The 24,114-nt window shown below is 43.1% G+C and overlaps 1 protein-coding gene across 2 annotated transcripts in view; it reads right to left on the bottom strand.

Annotated features, from left to right (window-relative positions):
* Positions 1-24,114, bottom strand: part of smg6 (SMG6 nonsense mediated mRNA decay factor) — a 389,388-nt gene that overhangs the window by 306,421 nt on the left and 58,853 nt on the right. For both annotated transcript variants that reach the window (XM_059655460.1, XM_059655461.1), the window contains exon 9: positions 12,231-12,292. In XM_059655460.1, the coding sequence (XP_059511443.1) occupies positions 12,231-12,292 (62 nt within the window). The remainder of the gene's footprint in view (positions 1-12,230; positions 12,293-24,114) is intronic.

Raw genomic sequence — 24,114 nt, 5'->3', positions numbered from 1 at the left:
AGGAACATTTCTCTTGCCTTTCCAAGTTCATTTTTGGCTAAATTTATTCACTTATTTCATTCATTCATGGGATGTGGGCTTCACTGGCTAGGGCCAACCTTCTTGCCCATCTCTAAAAGCCCAAGGCAGTTAAGAGTCAACCATGTGGGTTTGGAGTCACACGTCGGCCCGACCAGCAAGAACAGTCGACTTTCCCCAAAGGATTCAGTGAACTAGGTGGGCTCTGCCAACAATAGATAACTGGAAAACATCAGCATGGTCATCATTACACCCTTAATTTCAAATTTTTACTGAATTCAAATTCCATTATCTACCACGAACCCACGTCCTCAGAACATTATCTGGGTCTCTAAATTAACAGTCTAATGTTAATACCAGTCAGCCACAGCCTTCACCTAAGCCAGCAAACTGTAGTTGTTTAAACATGTTCTACTCATCTCACTTCCCAAGTGTTGCCATACACCACAACATTGTTTCAATAAATGAGAGCCACGAATCTCAGCTATGACCTGACTCATTACCTCAGATGGCATTACCCAACATTGGTATAACTCAGTTTGTGTAACAAAAGCAAATATTTCTTTAGCCCTTGATGTTAACGGCACTTGCTAGTCCTCTGTCAATGGATCAATCTTAGAAAAAAAATGACACACTGTCAAATCTATCAACATAGTCATCCAACTATTGAATTGGGTATGAATCTGTCTTCATGATCACACTTACCTTTCTATAATCAATGCAGAGCCCAGATGATTCACTCAGTTTAGGAGCTAACATTAGTGGTGAATTCCAGCTGTTCTGTTATTTATTCATTTTGTGGGATATGGGCATCGCTGGCTGGCCCAGCATTTATTGCCCATGCCAAACTGCCCTTGAGAAGGTGGTAGTGAACTACCTTCTCGAACCACTGCAGTCCACCTGCCACAACATCATTGAGGAGGGAATTCCAGGATTTTGACCCAGTGACAGTGAAGAAACGGCGATAAATTCCCAAGTCAGGATGGTGAGTGGCTTGGAGGGGAACTTGAAGGTGGTGGTGTTCCTCATGTATCTGCTGCCCTTGTCCTTCTCTATGGAAGTGGTTGTGGGGTTGGAAGGAGTCTTCTGAGGATCTTTGGTGAATTTCTGCAGTGCATCTTGTAGATAGTAAACACTGCTGCTACTGATGGAGGTTGGAGAAGGGGGGAGTGGATGCTTCTGGATGCAGTGCCAATCAAGCGGGCTGCTTTGTCCTGGATGGCGTCAGGCTTCTTGAGTGTTGTTGGGGCTGCACTCATCCAGGCAAGTAGGAAATATTCTATCACATCCCTGACTTGTGCCTTGTAGATAGTGGACAGGCTTTGGAAATCAGGAGGTGAGTTACTTGCCGCGGTATTCCTAGCCTCTGACCGACTCTTGTAGCCAGTGTTTATGTGGTGAGTTCAGTTGATATTCTGGTTAATGATAACCCCCAGGATGTTGATAGTGGGAGATTCAGTGATGGTAACACAGCTGAATGCCAAGGGGCGATGGTTACATTGTCTGTTATTGATGATGGTCATACACTGACATTTGTATGGAGCAAATGTTATTTGCCACTTGTCAGCCCAAGCCTGGATATTGTCCAGACCTTGTTGCATGTGAACATGGACTGCTTCAGTATCCGAGAAGTCGTGAATGGTAAACATTGTGCAATCATCGAACATCCCCACTTCTGGCCTTATGATGGAGGGAAGGTCATTGATGAAGCAGCTGAATATGGTCGCGCCCAAGACATTACCCTGAGCAACACCTGCAAAGACGTTCAGGAGCTGAGATGACTGACTGCCAACAACCACGACCATCTTCCTGTGTGTCAAGTATGACTTCAACCACCGAAACGTTTGCCCCGTGACCCATTGATTCCAATTTTGCCAGTCAAATGCAGCCTTGAATTCAAGGGCTGTCACTGTTACCTCCCCCCTGGAGTTCAGCTCTTTTGTCCATGTTTGAACTGAGGCTGTAATGGGGAGCTGAGTGGCCCTGGCGGAACCCAAACTGTGCGTCACTGAGAAGGTCATTGCTGAGCAGGTGCTGCTTGATATCACTGTTGATGATACCTTCCATCACTTTACTGATGATCAAGAGGAGACTGATGGGGCAGGAATTGGCCGGTTTGGATTTGTCTTGCTTTTTATATACAGGACATGCCTGGGGCAATTTTCCACATTGTCAGGTAGACACCAGTGTTGTAAATGTAATGGAACAGCTTGGCTAGGGGAGCAGCTAGTCAGCACTGTTGCCGGAATGTTGTCAGAGCCCGTAGCATTTGCAGTATCCACTGTTTCCAACTGTTTTTTGATATGATGAGGAGTAAATCAAATTGGCTGAAGGCTGGTATCTGTAACGCTGGGGACCACTGGAGGAGGCCGAGATGGATCATCCACTCCGCACTTCTGGCTGAAGGTTGCTGCAAAAGCTTCAGCCTTATCTTTTGCACTGATGTGTTGGGCTCTTCCATCATTGAGGATGGGGATATCTGTGGAGCCTCCTCCTCCAGTGAGTTGTTTAATTGTCTACCACTATTCAAGACTGGATGTGGCAGGGCTACAGAGCTTAGATCTGATGTATTGGTTCTGGGATCAATCAGCTCAGTCTATGACTTGCTGCTTATGCTGTTTGGTGTGTAAGTAATCCTGTTTGGTGGCTACACCAGGTTGACCCCTCATCCTCAGGTATGCCTGGTGCTGCTCCTGGCATTCCCTCCTGCACTCTCCATTGAACCAGGGTTGATCCCTTGTCCTGGTGGTAATGGTTGAGTGGGGTCAATGCTGGGCCATGAGTTTACAGATTGTGCTGGAGTACAATCCTGCCACTGTTGATAGTCCACAGCACCTCATGTCTGTCCAGTCTTGAGGTGCTGGATCTGTGAAAAGTCTGTTCCATTTAGCACAGTGATAGTACCACACAATACGATGGAGGTTGATCTCAATGTGAAGGCAGGACTTTGTCTCCACAAGGGCTGTGCCGTGGTCGCTCTTACCAATACTGACATGGACAGATACATCTGCAGATGGCAGACTGCTAAGGTTAAGGTCAAATATGCTTTTCCCTCCTGTTGGTTCGCTCACCACCTGCCACAGACCCAGTCTAGCAGCTCTGTCCTTTAGGACCCAACCAGCTCGATCAGTCGTACCACTGCCCAGCCACTCTTGGTGGTGGACATTGAAATCCCCCACTCACAGTACATTCTGTGCCCTTGCCAGCCTCAGTGCTACCTCTAAGTGCTATTCGACATGGAGGAGTACTGATTCATCAGTTGAGGGAATGTGGTAATCAGCAGATTTCCTTGCCCATGTTTAACCTGAAGCCATGAGACTTTATGGGATCCGGAGTCAATGTTGAGAACTCCCAGAGCAACTGCCTCTCAACTATATACTATTATGCCACCAGCTCTGCTGGGTCTGCCCTGCCAGTATGACGGGACACATCCAGGGACACTGATGGTGGCGTCTGGGATATTGTCTGTGAAGTATGATTCCATGAATATGACTATGTCAAGCTGTTGTTGACTAGTCTGTGAGACAGCTCTCCCACTTTTATCACTAGCACCCAGATGTTGGTTGACTTCCTTCCCTGAAGGACATTCGTGAATCAGATAGGTTTTTCTGACAATTGGCAATTATTTCACGGTCATCAGTAGATTCTTAATTCTTGGTTTTTTACTAATCTGCCACGGTAGGATTCAAACCCGGGTCCCCACAACATTATTTGAGTCTCTGGATTAATAGTCCAGTGATAATATCACTAAGCCATTGCCTTCAACCAAATAGGTTCAACCAAATGATTTTTTAGTTTGTACTGAATCTTTTTCCACTTGAATACATGGAATTTAATAGGGTTTTCGACAAGGTCCCTCATGGAAAGCTCTTCCAGAAGACTGAGATGCATGCGATCCAAGGTAACTTGGCTACTTAGATTCAGAAACACTTGCTCATAGAAGGCAGAGGTTAGTGACGGAAGGGTGTTTTTCAGGCTGGAGGTCCGTGACTAGTTGTATTCCACAGGGATCCATACTAGGACCTCAGTGTTTTGTGATGCATATAAATGACTTAGATGAAAACACACATGGATGAGTTAGTGGATTGGCAGGCGACACAAAGGTCATTGGAGTTGTGGATAGCGTAGAAGGTTGTCAAAGAATACTACGGGATATAGGTCACATGCGGATATGAGTGACGAAATGGTAGATGGAGTTTAATTCATGTGAAGTGTGAGGTCCTGCACTTTGGGAGATCAAATATTAAGGAAAAGTATATAGTTAATGACAGGACCCTGAACAGCACTAACGTACAGAGCAAACCTGGGGTTCAAGCCTGTAGCTCGCTGAAAGTGGTCATACAAGTAGACAGGGTGGTTAAGAAGGCATGTGGCATGCCTGCCTTTATAATTGAGGAGTTCAGTCCAAGAAACAGGATATTACGTGGCATTCTTAGAAGACTTTGGTTGGGCCACACTTAAGATATTATGCTCAATTCTGGTCTTCACATCAGAGGGAGGATGTGGAGGTTCTGGACAGGTTGCAGAAGCGGTTTACCAGGGTGCTGCCTGGATCAGAGGATATGAGCTATCAAGAGAGGCTAGAGTGTTCTGTCCTGGAGTGTTTTTTCTGGTTGTTTTCTGGAGCAGCAGAGACCAACAGGAGACTTGATAGAAGCTCAAAGTTTTGGCAAAGACCTGTAGCTCAGTTTGTGGGCGAGGTTGTTGACTTGCTCTTGTTCAGACGTTTTGGCATCATGCTAGGTAACATCATCAGTGGAGCCTCTGATGAAGTGATGTGATTTTACTCTGCATGGAATTTAAACTGTTTGGTCCGTTATGGTGAGTAGTGTCATTTCTGGTTTTGATCTGTATGGGTTTGTATATGGGGCGCAATTCGATAGGTCTGTTGATTGCATTATGGGTGGAGAACCGTGCCTCTCGGAATTCCCGTGTGTGTCTGTGTTTGGCTTGGGCTACTATGGTTACCTTGTCCCAGATGAACTGATGGCCTTCATTGTCTGTGTGCACCGATATTAAGGAGAGTTTGTAGTGCCGTTTTGCTGCTAAAGTAGCAAATTTTTGGACAGGCTCGCGAGGGCGAGTGCAAGCATGACAGCATAGGCAAGGGCAAGCAATGGCAGGAGTGAGAAAAAGACAGTTGAAGAGTGAGTAAGAGTGCGATCAGTGATAGCCCCAAAGCATAAATTCAGAATCCAACAAAAGAGGACTAAAATTATAATAAAAGAGACAGAAAATAAACTGCAAGGGTAAACTGGTGAGGTACATAAAAACTGACAGTTAAGAGCTTCTTTAAACTAATGAAAAGGAAGAGCCAGGTCAAAACGAACCTTAGAAGGGCGCCTTAGAAGCTAAATCTGGGGAGACGGTTATGGGAAACAAGGAAATGACAGAAGAGATTTTTGTATTTACTGTGGAAGTAATACTAAAGGATATGGGGGAGGAATAAAGTACTATTACCATCACCACATAGTAGTATTAGACAAACAAATGGGGCTAATGGCAGAAAAGTCCCCCAGTCTTGATAGCTTACATCATCAGGGACATAAAACAAGTAGCTACAGAGAGTGTGGAAGCATTGATTGTAATTTTCCAAAAATCTTTGGATTCTGAAGAAGTATGAGGGGATTGGGAAAACTGCCAATGTGACACCCCTATTCAAAAAGGGAAGGGGGTAAAAGCAGGTAATTATAGGCCACTTGGCCAAACATCTACTGTTTGAAAAGTAGTGGAATCAATTATTAAGGAAGTAACAGCAGAGCATTTGGAAAAATCACTATCTAATCAAGCTGAGTCAGAAAGGAAAATCATGTCGAACGTATTTATTTGAGATAATGGGAACTGCAGATGCTGGATTATTTGAATGTCTTGAAGAAGATTCAACAAGCATGGAGCAAGGGGAACCAGTACATGCGTTGTATTTAGACTTCCAGAAGGCATTCAACAACATACCTCACAAAAGGGTAAGCCAGAAGAGCCCAAGGTGCTGGAGGTAGTATATTGGCTATAGATTTCGCCAATGGACAAGAAATAGCAAGTGGGGGTAAGGGATTCATTTTCAGGTTAGTGTCCTGCGACCAGTGGAGCTCCCACAGGGCTCAGTGCTAGGACCACAACTGTTTACAATATATATCAATGACTTGGGGGGAGGAAGTGAATGTACTGTAGCCACATTTACAGACAACACAAGAAAAGGTGGAAAGTTCTAAGAAGTATGTCCAATTTACAGTGAAATCTTATTGGTTAAGTGAGTGGGCAAAAAGTTGACAAATGGGGTACAACGTGGGAATATGTGAAGCTGTTCATCTTGGAAGGGAGAACAAAATAACAAGTTTAATTGGAGAAAAACTGCAGGAAGCTGTCACTTAAAGAGAATTTGGAAGTATCTGTACACAAAACACAAAGCTAGTAAAGAGCAAGTAACCAGCAATGCTAATGGAATGTTGGCCCTTATTTCCAGGGGGTTTCAGTACAAGAATAGGAAGTTTTATGACAACTGTACAAGGTGCTGGTAAGACCAGATTTGGAATACTAAGAGCACTTACAGTCCCCCTTATTTATTTCATTGGTGGCAGTTCAGAGAAGGTTCACTAAGACAACCCCTGGAATGGAGGGATTGTCTTATCAGTAGTTGCTAAACAGGTTGGTACGATACTCACTGCAGGAGAATGAGAGGGGATCTCCCTGAAACATGTAGAAACCCTAAGTAGTTTGAAAGAATAAATGCTGAGAGGACGTTTCCCCTCACGGGAGAGTCTAGGACTAGAGGGCATAAACTCAGAATAAAGGTGTGCCAATTTATGGCTGAAATAAGGTGAAATTTCTTCTCTGAGGGGGCGAGCGGTCTTTGGAACTCCTTGCCACAGAGAGCTGTGGAAGCAGAGTTACTGTAAATACGAAGGTTGAGATACATTCTTGATCAACAGGGGAATCAAGGGTAATGGGGAAAGTGGGCATTGGGAAGGTTGGATCAGCCATGATCCTACTGAATCGCAGAACAGGCTTGAGGGGCCAAATGGCCTCCACCTGGTTCTATCTGTAGCAGTCTTGTGTTCTTAATGTACTGCTCTAGTCACAAAATGTCAACATTCCATTAGCTTTCTTGGTTATCTGCTAGCTTTGTGTTTTGTGCACAAATACTTCCAAGTTCCCTTTGTAAGGGCTGTGTCTCTAGTGCAATAGGGTGAAAATCTGATTGTAGCAAATAAAACACTCAGCTATAGAAAAGGTGGGCGATAACAAAACTTTTATAGACTTTGGAGAGATTTGGAAGGTTGGCGATGATGTGGATGTTTATATCAATCAAATACACAGAGGGTCAATAAGCCACTTAAGACCCTTGGGCTTATTCAGCCAAATCAGTTAGATTATAGGTACCCTTTAAATCAATTCCATTCACACACCTTTCCCATACCCCATGATTTTAGCTCCTAAAATGATCAAACTCAACTTCATGAACTTCAGTTGAACTCCACCACCCACAGGGAGAATCCCACTACCCTTTCTTTGAGAAGCTACTTGCTGATTTCACTCCTAAACAGCCTAGACTTCATCTTAAGATTATGTCCCCCCCCAATGTTCTGGATTTCCTCAACAGAGGAAATAGTTTCTTGTAACTACCTGGACAAATCCCTTAATCATTTTAACCACCTCAATTACACAACCCCATAACCTTTTAAACTCAAGGAATTCAAAGAACATTTATGCAACCTTTAATTGAACTCATAATTTAGTTCATAAATGAAGCCCAGGTATAATTTTGGTGAAATTGAGCTCAATCCCCTCCAAGGTCACCATTTCTTTCCTGATTTGTTGTGGCAAGAGCAGAACGCAATGCTCCAAACAGAGTTTAACTAAGCTGCTACATAATTGAAGGAGCACTTCCAACCTTTGTATAAACTGAGTCAAGATGGAAGGCCATCAATCCAAACCATTCTTTCTCTTTCAGTCTACATAGAGGAGACAGTGGCATTACGGTAATGTTACAGGACTTCTAATCCAGATGTCTAGGTTAATGTCCTGGCCAGCAGGTGAAAATTAAGCCAATTAATGAAATCTGGAATTGAAAACTAGTCTCAGTATGGTGGCCATGAAACTCTCATCAATTGTGTTTAAATCCATAAAATTCACTGATGTCCTTTGGGAATTGAAATGAGCCTTCCTTACCCAATCTGGCTGACTCAAGACACTCCAGACTCTCAGCAATGTGGTTAACTCTTGGGCTTGGGGACCGCTTTGCAGAACACCTCCGCTCAGTTCGCAACAAACAACTGCACCTCCCAGTCGCAAACCATTTCCACTCCCCCTCCCATTCTCTTGATGACATGTCCATCATGGGCCTCCTGCACTGCCACAATGATGCCACCCGAAGGTTGCAGGAACAGCAACTCATATTCCGCCTGGGAACCCTGCAGCCATATGGTATCAATGTGGACTTCACCAGTTTCAAAATCTCCCCTTCCCCAACTGCATCCCTAAACCAGCCCAGTTCATCCCCTCCCCCCACTGCACCACACAACCAGCCCAGCTCTTCCCCCCCACCCACTGCATCCCAAAACCAGTCCAACCCGTCTCTGCCTCCCTAACCGGTTCTTCCTCTCACCCATCCCTTCCTCCCACCCCAAGCCGCACCCCCAGCTACCTACTAACCTCATCCCACCTCCTTGACCTGTCCGTCTTCCCTGGACTGACCTATCCCCTCCCTACCTCCCCACCCACACCTTCTCCACCTATCTTCTTTACTCTCCATCTTCGGTCCGCCTCTCCCTATTTATTCCAGTTCCCTCCCCCCATCCCCCTCTCTGATGAAGGGTCTAGGCCCGAAACGTCAGCTTTTGTGCTCCTGAGATGCTGCTTGACCTGCTGTGTTCATCCAGCCTCACATTTTATTATCTTGGAATCTCCAGCATCTGCAGTTCCCATTATCTCTGGTTAACTCTTAACTGTTTTCTGAAATGGGATCACAAATCATTCAATTCAAGGACAATTTGGGGATAGCAATAAGTGCTCACCCTGCCAATGACACCCAAATCCCATGAAGGGATTCAATAACAAATGCTACCTGACTTTGCAAGTGCTCCCAGAATTTTCAGTTTTTATTCCATGAGCCTTACTGATTGCGTCAGTACTTCAGCACTCACAATGAATGATTTGCCAACTTGCATGCCCAAATCCATTTATTCCTCCACATTACCTTGTCTCTCACGAAGGAGGAGGATTAGCATTTCTTGCATCATTACAGCCTTGTTCAAACATGGAATAAAGAGTTGAATTCCAGAGGTTAGACAATAGTGACAGGCCGCATTCAATTGAGTGTGGCATCAGGGAACCCAAGCAAAACAGGAATCATGGGCGGCAAATAGCAAACTTTCTGCTGGTTGGAGTCATACATGGCGCATAGGGTGGTGATTATGATTGTTGGAAATCAATGATCTCAGCTTCTCTGCAGAAGTTTCTCAGAGTAGTGTCCTAGGCCCATTCATCCACAGCTGCTTCATCAACAACTTTCCCTCCATCATAAGAGGGGATGTTCATCAATGACAGCACAATGTTCAGCACCATTCACAACTTCTCACATAATGAAGCAGTCCATTTTCAAATGCAACAAAATCTGGACAATCAAGTGGCGAGTAAAATTCACACCACACAAATGCCAGGCAACAAAAATTTCCAATAAAACATGATCTAATCATCAAACCCTGACATTCAATGGCGTTACCACCATTGAATCTCTGCACTATCAACATCCTGGGGGTTACCAATGACCATACGTATACAGCAGCTACAACAGTAGGTCAGAAACTAAGAATATTACAGCACATAACTCAACGCCTGACTCCCCAAAGCCTGTCCACCGTCTACAAGGCACACATTTGGCGTACAATGGAATACCCCCAATTTGCCTGGATGGGTGCAACTCCAACAACACGAGAAGCTCGATCCTGTTCAGGACAAAGCAGCTTGCTTGACAGTGTGGGGTTATGGTGCCAATCAGTCACTACACAATCAAATTGCTTTTCCAGGAACTTCTGTTTTTGTTCCTGATTTACAGCATCTGCAGGTCCTTCAGTTTTTACTCCACAATCAATGCTCAGTAACAGCAGTACTATCTTCAAGATGCACAGCAGAAACTCAAAGATTCCAACCCATGACCACTTCCATCGAGGAGGACATGGGCTGCAGATATATGGGAACACAACGAACCGCATGTTCCCCAAGTCACTCATTATCCTGACGTAGAAATATATCACCATTCTTTCAGGTTCACTGGGTCCAAACCCCAGAATTCCCTCTCTAAGGGCATTGAGAGTCAACCAACAACACACGGATGATAGTCGTTCAAGAAGGCAGCTCATCACCACCTTCTCAAGGGCAACCTCCGGAAAGGCAATAAATGTTGGACCCAGCCAGCAACATCTAAGTCCCACGCGTGATTTAAAGAAAAATTTAAAACACTTTTCCCTCAACTTACTGAATCCAGTTCTAAAGATAGGTTACTTGACTAGAAATGGTAACTCCATCCTCTCTCCACAGACGTTAGTAGACCTGCTGAGTTTCGCTAGCAATGCTGTTTTTGTTTATTACTGAATCTATGTCACTTTACAATTTCCTCCACACACAGTCAAGAGTCAGACAGACAAATGCTTCAGACCAATGCAGAGCAAGCAATGTCACAAGCACACAAGAGACTACTGCAGCACATTCATGGGGTAAGAGATTAGAAACAAAGGGACATGCTGGTGTGCAAGTGCACACAGTGAGCAAACAACAAACTACCCACACAGAAGAGGGACAAACACTCGGGTGGGCAACAGTGGCAGATGGATGCATGCAAAGATGTAACACCCCCAAAATCTCAAAGCTTTGACCCAGACATTCCATTGAAATAAGGTGTATCACTCACAGAGCATTAATCTGTACTGTTTATGCATTGCGCAATGAATCATTACTCCACATTCTTGAATCTCATTCTGCAGTGACAACGATTCTTTACGATGTCAAAATAACCTCAATAGTGTCACAGCAGCTTTCTCAAAACATCACTGCAGCCTCGCTGCCCTCACAGTTTAACCATCCCACTGACATATCTGTAACATCACTCCCAAAGCTGGTTGAGTCTACACCATAGGTCAGCTGAAAATGTACACAGGATCACATGGGGAGGGAAGAAATATCTTGCAAGTCAAACAACACTACCGTGGCTATTCCACCCATAATAAATCGTCAGACACGAATGCTATTATAACATGGCATTTCAAAACATTTAAACTTTAAGAACTATCACCAAAAGAATAATCCAAATTCAATGGGTGACTTTGTCAAAGTCACTCCACCTAACTTAATTTTTGCACTTTTAGGACCATATTAAAGTGGACTTCTGGGAAACCATATCGTAAATGACTGATTGTCATCCTGTGTCTTATGTATTACTGTATATCTCACATGCAAGGAGGAAGATTTAATTCAATCTATCAGCAATTGAGGAGTGTGCTGTTGCTGGCTGTCAATTATCGATTCTCATTTCATATTCAGGATCTACACTTACATAATAAGTCAACATGAGACACACACCAGGATGTCAACCACTATGAGAGGCTACAAATCACACATGATGCAACATTATTCTGGCTTAAGTCAAAGTTTACTGCACATCATTTGAAATGATATCAGGAAGAGAGCATTAACAGGATTAACTGAGAATACATCCAGTTTGTCTCCCTGTCTGCAATGCACCCATTTTCAGGGCACATATCATAGGAGAGACTGATTTTTGAAGATGCCAAGCCACTCACACTTGCTGCCTGGAGTTTACACCATTTCAGCTGGTCAAAGTGCTGTAACAGTGCAGCTCCGTGCACTGCTCTGGGAGAATTAATAAGTAACAACTTGGTACAAAATAAACAGCCGCTTAAATCAGTCATCAAGATGCTGCCATAACCCTTTTATATTGGTCATAAGCATGGGCTGTCTACAAAACCTGTGACGACTGCTCATTCCAATTTCTAGATACCAGAATTGACAGTGTTTCAAGGCGGCACATCACTATTCAAAAGTCAGAACAGCTCAAAGAGTTAATGTCAAGTTTGTTTAACAAGTTAAAACTGCTGGCATTACAATATTTAATTTCAACACTATTCAGGAAATGAAAATCTCAGAGGAACCATTGAAGTGTCATCTTTAATATACAAGAGAAAAGGGTATTTTGCACTTACCCTATCTTTGTGAACAGCTTCCCTTGGGCATGGAGGAAATTCAGGATAAATCTTTTATTCAGCTGTTTTTTGGTGGGGGAAGGTGGAAGGGAAAGGAAAAGAAAGAAAAAGGGAGAGGGGGAGAGAAAAGAGACAATTAATCTACTTGCAGCATGTTCTTATCAGCAGTCAACATCAGAGACGGAGGACAGCATGACCACAACTCAGTGGCAAGAAGCAGATGCTTGGAGCAGGAACGTGCCCACGGTCACACAGGCCTGCAGCTTCTGCCAAGGCTCTCCATGCTGAGCACCTCGCAACAACGTGCCGCCCTCTACTGGTAATTGGAGGTACACTGTGTCCCAGTACGCATCCCCCAGAGAACAATGTACTGCCATCAGCCTGAACTTTCAACCCACTTGGGAACAGGAGAACAAGGTCACTAGCAAAACATTTATTGGAAATCACGTGAAACGTGTACTAACCACTCAACAGAAATCAGGTGTCTTGTGCAGGTTGGGATTACAAATGAATAATCAGACCACAAAAACACAGGCAGTCTGTTCGGCATCTCAGCCTGAGCAATACCTGCCCACTGCCACCACTGACACCCCCCACCCCCAGCCCGATCCCAAAAACCAAGATGGTCCATGTTAAAGAGTCCTGGTGTAACACTCACCAAAACCTTAGATCTCAATGTCACTAACTCAGCATTTTTGGGAAAATCACATCAAGGCCTGTATAGAGATGGAGAAACAACTAGCGAGCAGCGGCCCGGGCATTTCGCACATAGTGACCAGCCCATTCAAAGTGACAGTGATCGAGCATAGGAAAGCAGAACGTGTGTCTGATATCCTGAATTTGCGTCGAGCCTACGCAGACAGCAGAGGTAACCAGAAATCGTCAGAGGAAGGGTACACAAATGGTGACAGCAGAAAGTTCAGGAGCATCGAGTTTTCGACTGAGTAACAATCTCCCTTGCTTTCCAACCTTGACCAGGGCTCTCAGGTTCTGGTAGAAAACAGAAGACAAGAAGCTACAAAACCTCTCCCATTCCCCCAAAGGCACTAAAGTAACTCTGAACTCCGTAAAGAAATTGGAAAGCACACATACGGTTACACTTTCTCACTTCATTTCACAAGGGCATACAATACACAGCCCAGTTTCTAGTTCTGCACTTCACTCTTTTATTATAAAGTTGCAAGTCAACAGCTGGCAGAAAGGGCAAACATTCCAAATACAGCCTCCGCTTTGAACTCAGTACCCCTAAAACCCTCTCCAAGGACAGTTCAGAGTGTTCCTTGACAAAGCCAGCTCACCCATGCTCAAATCATCACTTCCTTTGCCGAGTGGCATATAATAGAAGATTGAACAGTTTTTATTACAGGCACATTAAAGTAGGACTGGGAACAATTTACACAGTTTAATTGCTAAAACCACAATTAAACAATGCATGACTGATGAACAGGTCAAAAGGTCAGTCCTTGCTGTCCCACCACACCCTACTTTCACAATGCTTTAAATCCCTACGTTCATTTAAGAAGAAAATTCAGATGTCTGCAGTACAATCTGCCTGACAGAAGACACAAACAGCAAGTTTATGTAGTGAGTCACTGGGCTATATGGACCAGGAGGTCCTGGGTTAAGTCTGTGGTGTGTTTACATGAGTCTTGGCAGTGGAAGAGGGCATTTCAATTTGACTCATCTCCCATTTTGAACTGTTTTTCAGCAACCTCTTGTTGGATATCACATCTGCTTGGACATGGAGAAGTGGGAGCAGCTGGGGAAGAGAGGGAAGCAAGATGATGCTCAGCAACGGAGCAGCTTGCCAACACTCAGTATCTGGGTGAAGAAATGGCTGTCTGCATGAGATGCCAGCTGATATCTAACTCCAATGGAAACCACAGTCAACGAAGGGAGCTGCTCCTCAGAGGTCATGAGGAGAAAGTAAGCAGGAAAATACAAACAGCTTTACAGCCATTTTCAATACAAAACAGGCCAGTTACTCTTTGGCTCATTCTGTGAGCATCTGCTCCTTCCTTGACAACTTAGAATGCCCTGCATGGCTGGGAATTAAAGTCTACTATGTTCTAACAAAAGCACACAACCCTCAAGAACACCACCCTCAAAGTTGAAATGAACTATCATAGGACAACAATGCACATTAATTCAGCAAAGCCTTTGATAAGGTTCCACATAGTAGGCTATTGGAGAAAATATGGAGGCACGGGATTGAGGGAGAATAAGCAGTGTGGATTAGAAACTGGCTTTCTGTAAGAAGGCAACGAGTGGTGGTTGATGGAAAGTATTCAGCCTGGAGTCCGGTTACTAGTGGTGTGCCTCAAGGATCTGTTTTGGGACCACACTACTGTTGGTCATTTTTATAAATGACTTGTACGCAGGCATAGGCGGATGGGTTAGTAAGTTTGCAGATGACACTGAAGTTGGTGGAGTGGTGGACAGTGTGGAAGAATGTTGCAGGGAGATTTGGATAAACTGCAGAATTTGGGGTGATGGGATAGTGTAGGGGGATGGACTTAGATTAGTTCACAGGCCGGCGCAACATCGAGGGCCGAAGGACCTGTTCTGCGCTGTATTGTTCTATGTTCTATTCATGAACTATAGTCAGACAGTGGGAGTTAGCTTCAGTTCCCTCAGTCAAGACCAAAGTTTTGCTTAGATGAAGAGGGGTGGGAAAACATACCAAACTAAAAATTTAAAAAGTCCCTTAATGAGCATTCTCTAACATGTTTACATTTAAATATAGCTGACAATGAATGAAAGCAATAAGGGGAAGGGCAAAAATGCGCCACTTTCCACTTTGTTCTTAGTTTAATGAGTGAGCTGAGGCAGGTGGTAGATTTGTTCACACAAGCCGCTGTATACTTGGCTCCAACGTGCAGTCTCACCACTACAACATGGATTTTGTCACGTCGCTGCACCACATTTACAACAAGTATGTGGTTTTGTGTTTAACCAAGCCAACTGCAACCTGGCACACACTGGTCGACGACAGCGATACAAACACACTGGAAACCAGCAGCACTTCTTGAAATGACTCGTGGTGATCTTACCACTTCAGAAGTGGTTTAATTGACCGGGGTCACAAAGTGCATAAACTCAGCCTATATGTGACGCCAACTGAATCATTACAACATACAGTACCCTGTACTTCCTCCGCTACAATTCACTTGGATTTTTCCAGAACCCAATACAAAATAACCTGGTGGCTGCTGAACAGACAACTCTTAGCGGAAAAGGGCTTGTCTTATTCACATGACCAAGGTAACAAAGCCAATTATCTAAGGGAATGGAGCATCAAGCATTCCATTGTCACAAACGGTCTTACTTCACTTATTAGAGTCAACAGCGCTACGTATTCAATTGTGGTAGTGGTTGGGTTAAGGCTGGGGTTACCCTAACCTAAATGTATTAATATTTGTAGCTTCCACCGAATGCTGGTGCTCAATTGACAATCCTAAACAGGCTGTTAACATAATTCTTCCCACATTCAGGATTATCCAGCAAATGTCTAAGTGCAGATTCACATGCAATGTTGGTCACTTTGTTGTGCATTTTGCAAGCATGGGCAGGTTAGGTCCCAAGCACATTATTACACAGGGCCCTGATCTTTGCAGTTACATTAAAAAAAAGTATGCACACTGTACCTGTTTCAGTGCAATAGAAGAGCCATTCACTGCTTAATTTTTCAGGGCAATGTGTTGATCAGTCAATCTACCTGATTTAGGATTTTAAGAAGTTGGGTAGTTAACTCCCAGTCACCACCTCTACCAATCACAGCCCACTTGCCAACCAATCAACACTCTCCTCTCATACAGCACAAATGTTGTTTACACCTTATTTTGCTACTCCTACAAATTATCCTGATGAATGCAAGAGAAAATTTTTAAAATCAATATTGGAAATGATAACTGGACAATGACAGGAAGGGCTAGAGAGCACAAATCAAAGACTAAATCAGCAGATAAGGCTAGAAGTTGCAAACATAGCAAAAGGCCAAAACTAAAAGCTCGGCATCTGAATTCATGCAGCATTCAAATGAAACAGATCAAGTGATAGCTCCAACAGAAATAAACAGGGGAGGCTATGGCATAGTCATATTAATAATTGTTAATAGATTGTTAATCTAGAGGCCCAGGTTCAAATTCTGTCATGGCAAATGGTGGAATTTGAATCCAATAAAATATCTGTAATTAAGAATTTAATGACGACCACAAATCCATTGTCGATTGTCAGAAAAACCCACCCAGTTCACTGCTGTCCTTTAGGAAAGGAAACTGCCATCCTTACCTGGTCTGGCCTAGATGCAACTCCAGACCCACAGCAATGCAGTTGACTCTGAACTGCCCTCTAGGCATTTAGGGATGGGTAATAAATGTTGCCTAGCCAGTGATGCCCTCATCCCATTAATGAATAAAGGAAATAACTACAATCTACTAACATTACAGAGACATGGTAGTAGGATGACAGACTGGGACCTGAATACTGAACAATACAGGATATTTAGAAAGGAGAGGTAGCCAGGAAAAGGTGACGGAATGGTTCTATTCATTTATGCTGCTATTGGTAAAAGATTGGGGGATGACCAAAGTTCAAGAAATCAAGAATGTATAAGTGATTTTGGTATAGATGAAAAGTGATGAAGGCAAGGAGTCACTTGTGGGAACGATATACTGGCCCCCAAACGATAATCAAACCACACTAAACAGTATAAAGGAAAAAAAATTATGGGAGCTTCTCAAAAGTAACCCAGATGGAGACTGGAAAAACCAGAGGCAATGACAGCCTAAATGAGGAGCTCATAGAATGGTTTCAGGTTAACTTCTTAGGACATTTTGGAGCCAGAGAGCAGACTGTATAAATCCTGGTATAGGATTAATGAATGGCCTCATTGCAAAGGCACCCCTAGACAAGAAAGATCATAATTTGTTTGATTTTCAAACTCAGTTTGAGAAAGAGTGGGACTTCAAGTTAAATAATGGCAATTGCAAAGGTATGAAAGCAGACTTAGTTAAAATGAACTGGCAAGCTAGGTTAAGTGATAGGTCAATGCTGATGCAGTACAGACATTTAAGGGAATATTTCAGAACACATTGATGACATATATTCTAACAAGAAAGGAAAAAAAGGGAAGGCGTAGTTAACTGAAAAGCTAAAGGTAGTATCAAACTTAAAGAAAAATCATACGATAATGCAAAGACAGATACCAGGTTAAGACGTTTCAAAAGAGAGATGGGTATTTACCTCAAAATGATGAATTGAGAGGAAACTGCAACATAAGGGGACTTGGAGGCAATTGTGCACGCAACACAGAAAGGTAGCTCACGTGCAGCAGGTAATCAGGAAGGCGAATGGAATGTTGGTCAATATTTCAAGGGGATTGGATGATAAGAGTAGAGAGATCTCTTTGTAGAATCTAGAACTAGGAACCTAACGTATCCATGAGGGTGGCAAAGTAGGGCTCCTGAGCTGCAGCTCCTCCACTCTGCCCTTCTTTTTTCTCCTTTTCTCATGACTTTTATTCCCTTTCTACCTACCTTCTGTCCTTGAATGGCATCGATGGTGGCAAGTTGAGCCAGCGTGGGCTCCCAGCCTCCAAGGGAGGTCCAGCACAGGCTCAGCTGCACCTTCTGCTTATATTTTTTCTCTCTTTCTCTGTAGAAGGACTGTAATGCTGAATTTTTAACTTTATATTGATTTATACCGAAAATGTTGTACCTAGGCGCCTTTGTATCTGAGATGACGCTGGAAGTGATGGCTTTGTACACTTTTCACTGTATTCATGTATCCCTGTACTTGAGTACATGCAACAGTAGAACCTAATTCCAACTTTGTTTAAATATAAAGGTCACTGATTTAAGATAGAGAGAAGGTGCTTTTTTTCCCCATTCAGGTCTTGAATGTTTGAGACTGTCTTCCTTAAAAGGCAGTGTAAGCAGACTCTAAACATTTTGAAGGTAGAGGCAAATAGATTATTGATAAACTAAAGGGATGAAAGATTATTGAGGGTAGGTTGGATCGTGGGATAATCAGATCAGGCCACGATCTTCCCAAATGGCTGAGCATACTCTTGGGACCTACTCTTGCTCCAAATTCTTATGTTCATATGTCTTTCCAAAAGGCTTCAGACTTTTATTACTTCTGTTTTTATCACTGATGACAGAGCTGTAGAAGTTTCAAACTTCATGAGGACGTCTCTCAGTCAGAGGCATGCTTCTTTACTTGAAGAGGTAACAGTCCTACAGAGAGTTTAGGAGCATGAAAGCAAGCTTCTCACTAAGCAACACCGCAGGTCCCGTGAGCAGCAAGTCACTAAACAGCTTATTATTTTTAAGAACAGTTCTAAGCAACCGTGAGACTATAAACAGTAATGAAAGATTATACTCAATTTCAGAGAAGTCACCAGCAAAAAAATCCCCTTCCGAGTACGAGATCAAAATGAGTAACTGCCCTTATATTCTGCCTATGTGGTTAGAACTAGGTGAAATGACAATTAGGCGAGGGAACTGAAATCGTTGTGAGGTGGGGAATATAGTGTTAGTATTATCACTGGTATGTAATTTCCAAGATTCAGATTTACAGCATCAGCTGTGAGGGTTTCCCGAATTATTTGCCCTATTCATGATACCCAAAAAAACCATTCATTGCAATGCTCAGAACTCAGAGACACAGGCTTTTAACACATTGATGTGTCATCCACTAGAACATCACAAGCAAAAACAAATGAGAGCAGCAGCAGCAAGATAATTTCAAACATTCTACTCCTTCAGCGACCTCTGCTGCTTCTTCACAGAGCAAGTTTGGCTGTCATTACACATTCACAGATATTCAAAACTGTCAAAGTAAGCTACTGATACCCTTGTCATTGCTAAGTGATACAACAAAAGTAAGAACATATTTAAACTACTTTTAGACAAAAGATCACTCCTGACTTTAGGCTTCATGCTTCTTTTCTGCAGTAATTAAATATCACTATATGGCAGTGTCAGTCAGGAATATGAAACAGCTTTCAAATCCAGCCCACACTACAATGAAAAGTTCCTTCCATGGCTTTTTAATGCAGACCAGCTTGGAGCAAATTCAACTGACTTTTAGTGGCCAGAGACCAAAGTACAAAAGTTGTACTTAAAATTTGACAAAATTAGCAGAGAGAGACCATAGAATGAGTGATAGGAAGTGGAAAAACATTGGGTGCAACTCTGAAAATATTGGCAGAGAGAAATTTCACAAACAGCAATGAAATTAATGACTAGGTACAAATATTAGTATTGATAGCTCAGAGATGAGTCTTATGCAATACTGTCACTGGTAACTTTAAGTCCATGTTGATCAGGTGAAAGTATCACATTTGACATGGAGTACCTCTGACAATGCATTCTGCCTCAGCGAAATGCCAGTTTAGTTTAAGGGCTCAAAGATCTGGACTGGGACTTCAACCCAAATCCGACTGAAGTAACAGCATTGCCACTGAACAAAAGCTGACATTTGGGAAGAAAACTTAACTTAGTCACAAAACCATACATTTTGGGAGGATGCATGAAGCAAGAGAGTATATATTGAAATGGATGGATCCTAGGAAGTACAGAAGATCACAAAGACCTTGGTGTGCATGCTCATAGATCCTTGAAGGAAATAGATTGATAAGTTGGTTCAGAACGTGTTTGGGATACTTGCCTTTGTTAGTCAAGGCACTGAAACCACAGGTGGTTATGTTGGAGTTGTATATTATGTTAGTTAGGCCATAGCTAGAGAACTATGTGCACCATACTACAGGAAGGATGTGATTATACCAGAAAGGGTGCAGATGAAATCCACCAGGAGGTTGCCCAGCTGAAGTGATTCAGCTACAAAGAGCGAGAGACTAAATCGGCTAGTGTTAATTTCCTTCCAGCAGAGAAAGCTGAGGGAGGACCTGATTGAGGTGTTCAAAACTGAGGGTCATAGACAGGGCCTGAAGCATTTATTCCCGGTAAAAGAGGGATCAAAGACCAGGGCCATAGATTTATGTAAACGGCAGACAGGATTTAAGGAATAATTGTTTCATCCAAAAGGTGATGGATATCTGGAACTCAATGCCCGAAAGGGCAGTAGAGGCAGGAACGATCACAATATTTAAGAACTATTTAGATGATCATTTGAAGTACCATAGCACAAAATGTAATGAGCCAAGTGCTGGAAAATGAGACTGGAGTAATTAGGTGCTTAATGACCAGTGCAGACACAATGGACAAAGGCTATCTGACATACTCTATGTCTCTATAGATGAGCGCCACAGAGGCAAGTCTGTTCACATGACTGAGTCTGATCAAGTAAGGAGCTGTGACGAAGCACAACATGTCACATGCACTGTCTAAATTCTGAGACAACCAACACCATCTCAATGCAAGAATACACTGTCTGGTGCAAGACTGGACCACATAGAAGTATTCCTGATCTGCTGGCTTAACTAAGTCAGCAATTAGCTCCCAGAACTTGGTTTGGGGCAAGGACAAAACAAGTAATCCAGCCAAAGTCTGTGGATCCTCATCACTATTCAGTTTCCCTGCCAGAAAATGTTGCAGTAGATAGGATAACGATCAAATCCAACTAATTCAGAAAGCAATCATCTGCTGCTAAGCTGACAATCTCTTGAGCAAGTGGGCTCTGACAGTCATGGAATCTGTATCTGTAATAACAGTCAGCATCTATGCAGAAAAGGAGTGAAAATGAAGCAAAAAGTAATTTGTGTCATTGGGTTAAACTAAGCATTATACTATTTTGTGGACTGGTTCCAGTATAGCTCTAGGCAGTGCAAATGCAATCCATGTCAAGTGGGCTTAGATTGTATTGTTTTTGAATATAATGTTCGAAGAAAATATATCATCTCTACGACTTATTCAACGGAATTGACGCTCCCACTAATGGCACAAGTGCACAACCACACAGGTGCTGCATAAGTGGCTGTGGAATTTAAGGCTACTAGACAGATCCAATCTCTGCGACTACTCTCAAAGGGTATCATTAGTGAAGAGCCCTGCTACTGAGCACCTGCTAAATCTTGGTGTGGCTGTATCACTGTGTGTGATCTTAAGAGTCTATGGGAGAGGACATGGGGAGTTTACTGCTGTATTATGTCCAATGAAAATTCAAGAGGAAGACCCAGAAAATCAGAAGATTAACTCCATCCAATTTCAGGGCCAACTTAGCCTCCATGCAGCAGGACAACTGGAGCTTCAGGATTGCTGCTTTGACTCTCTACCTTAACCAAACAAGCCATAGACTCCATCACGAGATCAACTCAACATACAGTGAATCATCTTTCAGGATCACAGCAATCTTTCTTAAGTTCGAGCAGTTTTCAGCATTTTTGAGTCACAATAACACGGAGTTAACAAGAACATTAATACTTATAAACACTGCCCATGATAAACATATTGTTTCACTACAGAATAGAGCAGCCTGCGTGGGCCCAAAAAAGCCCATGTAACTCAAATCTACCAGCGGGTTCAAAAGAAAACAGTCTTGTTGTGTTTGGAATCCTCTCTACAGACAGTGGGACAAAGCAACTGTTCTGGCTCTGGCAACAACACGGTAGTAACCTCCAAAGTGATGGTTTTGATTCCTTAAGTGTAGATTTCAGTACATAACCGCACCTAGTTAAAGTTTACCTGTTGTAACAATGCACTGAAACGCAACTACATTTTAAATAAACTGGACACCAAGCAGAAACTTTCCTTGAAAAAAATCCTACATGCTAGCTGCCTGTTTGTTTAACATGGTGTCTCTAAACCAAATTCAGTTCACATTAACAAGCCTGCTATTAATAATACTCAAGATGAGCTGCGTGGAAGACACTTGCAATAGAATTTTTTCTGGAATGTTTCTAAAATACAGCATTATAGAAATATCTTAAGCAATCCTGCTCTTCCAGTCTTTCCAAGCAATAAGTCCTGATGTGATTATCCCAACATTAACTACATTTGCCCCTCTCCACTGACTACCCTAAATTAATTCCATCCACCTTTCCTCTTTAATTACCCTCAAAATAAACCCATTCACCCCTCTGCTTATATCAACATTTATCCGCTCTCCTTTCCCTTCTGAATAATCCAAAATGAGTTCCCACCTTCCAATGATCACCAATGCCAATTATTCTATCCATCCCTACCAATCTCTTGAACAGCCAAATAACATCTTGTGCCTAAATGAAAACAGAAAGAACTGTGGATGCTGTAAATCAGGAACAAAACCAGAAGTTACTGAAAAAGCTACAGCCCATCCACATCTAACTCCAGCACTCCCTTCCTCTCCAAGTTTCATCAATCCTGCAGGGATTCCAAAACCTAGGTCCAGGCTTTCAAATTCACCCACTGCCTCACATGTGACCTCGTGACCTCTTCGCATGTCTGTGATACATTCCCTCCTGGTATCTTCACACCACTGACATGAGGTTGCTCCATTCTCCACTCCCTTTGATCAACCGCTGCTTGCTGTAACCATTGTGTTCCCACAATCTAACTTCCTTGCTAATTCTTCCTACTTTCCAAAACCATCTCAGAATTTCTACTTGGTTTCAACCACTTGAAATTTTCCATTTCCCTCCACTCATTATTAACTGCTTCATGTCTTAACAGAAATATGTTTTTCCCATAAGGGAAATACGCAGTCAGCGATAATGATTGCATTCTCTCCCACCAGAAAACCTCAGCTTCCCCTTTGCTTGAACAAAACCCCCAGTACCTCTCAAGTTACATTTGAGAAATGTTAAGAGCAGTTCAGCCTGTCTAAGTGCACACACACCTTGATGGTAATGCTGAATACAGCTGTGTTGATTACACTACAAACTCAAGGTTCAGACAGCAAAGCAATCAAACACAGCAAGTACAACACCAAACAGGAAGGTTTTCCTGGATTATTGAAGCTGCTGCTCAATAAGAACACAGCATATTGCAGCAGACACAGCTAGGGCAACACATGGGCCAGAAGCAATGCAGGAATGCTACAGTACTTCAAATAATGTGCAAACTGGCCAAAATTTCAACAACCCAAATCCTTAAAACACAGTAAGTCACAGAGAGGGCAACAGTCAGGTCCAGTCAGTGGGTGAGGGAGGTGCAGCAGTCGAGCCCGGTCAGTGGGTGAAGGAGGGGCAGCGGTCAAGCCCGGTCAGTGGGTGAAGGAGGGGCAGCTGTCAAGCTTGGTCAGTGGGTGAGGGAGGGGCAATATTTCACCAGGATCTGCTCAGGCAAAAAATAATGGCCAAATGAAAAGCAGCAATTGTAACAGTGCTTTCTAAACAGAAAAAGGTCAAGAGGTTCAAGGAGGGAATTCCAGTGCAAGCGATCCAGACAGCTAAAAGATTAACTGCCTTGTGATGGAATGGGGATGAATTAAAGATCAGAATGCAAAATGTGCAAAGATCAGAGCTGGAGGTGGCAAAGTGAGAGGGAGGTGGCAAAGTGAGAGGGAGGTCAAGGCTATAGTGGGATTTGAAAACAAGTAAAGTTTAAATTGATGCATTGCTGGACCTGGAGCTGATGTAGGTCAGTGAGCACAACGATTATGGCGATTGGGACTTACGAGTCATACGGTAGGGAAACGGACCCTTCAGCCCAACTCGTCTGTGCCGATCAGATATCTCAAACTAAACTAGTCCCATTTGCCAAAGTTTGACCCAAATCTGTCTAAACCTTTCTTATTCATGTACCTGGTTAAATGTCTTTTAAATGTTGTAATTATACTCACCCCTACTACTTCCTCTGGCAGCTCGTTCCATCGTCACACCACTTTCTGCATGAAAAAGCTGACCCTCTGGGCCCTTTTAAATATTACCCCTCTCACTTTAAATATATGACCCCTAGTTTTGGACTCTCCTACGCTGGGGAAAAGATTTTGGCTGTTCACC

This window comes from Stegostoma tigrinum, chromosome 27 (genome assembly GCF_030684315.1).
Source record: "Stegostoma tigrinum isolate sSteTig4 chromosome 27, sSteTig4.hap1, whole genome shotgun sequence".
NCBI classification, from domain to species: Eukaryota; Metazoa; Chordata; class Chondrichthyes; order Orectolobiformes; family Stegostomatidae; genus Stegostoma; species Stegostoma tigrinum.
Note: the sequence above shows the minus strand (reverse complement) of the source record. Positions and strands in the feature narration are given on the sequence as shown.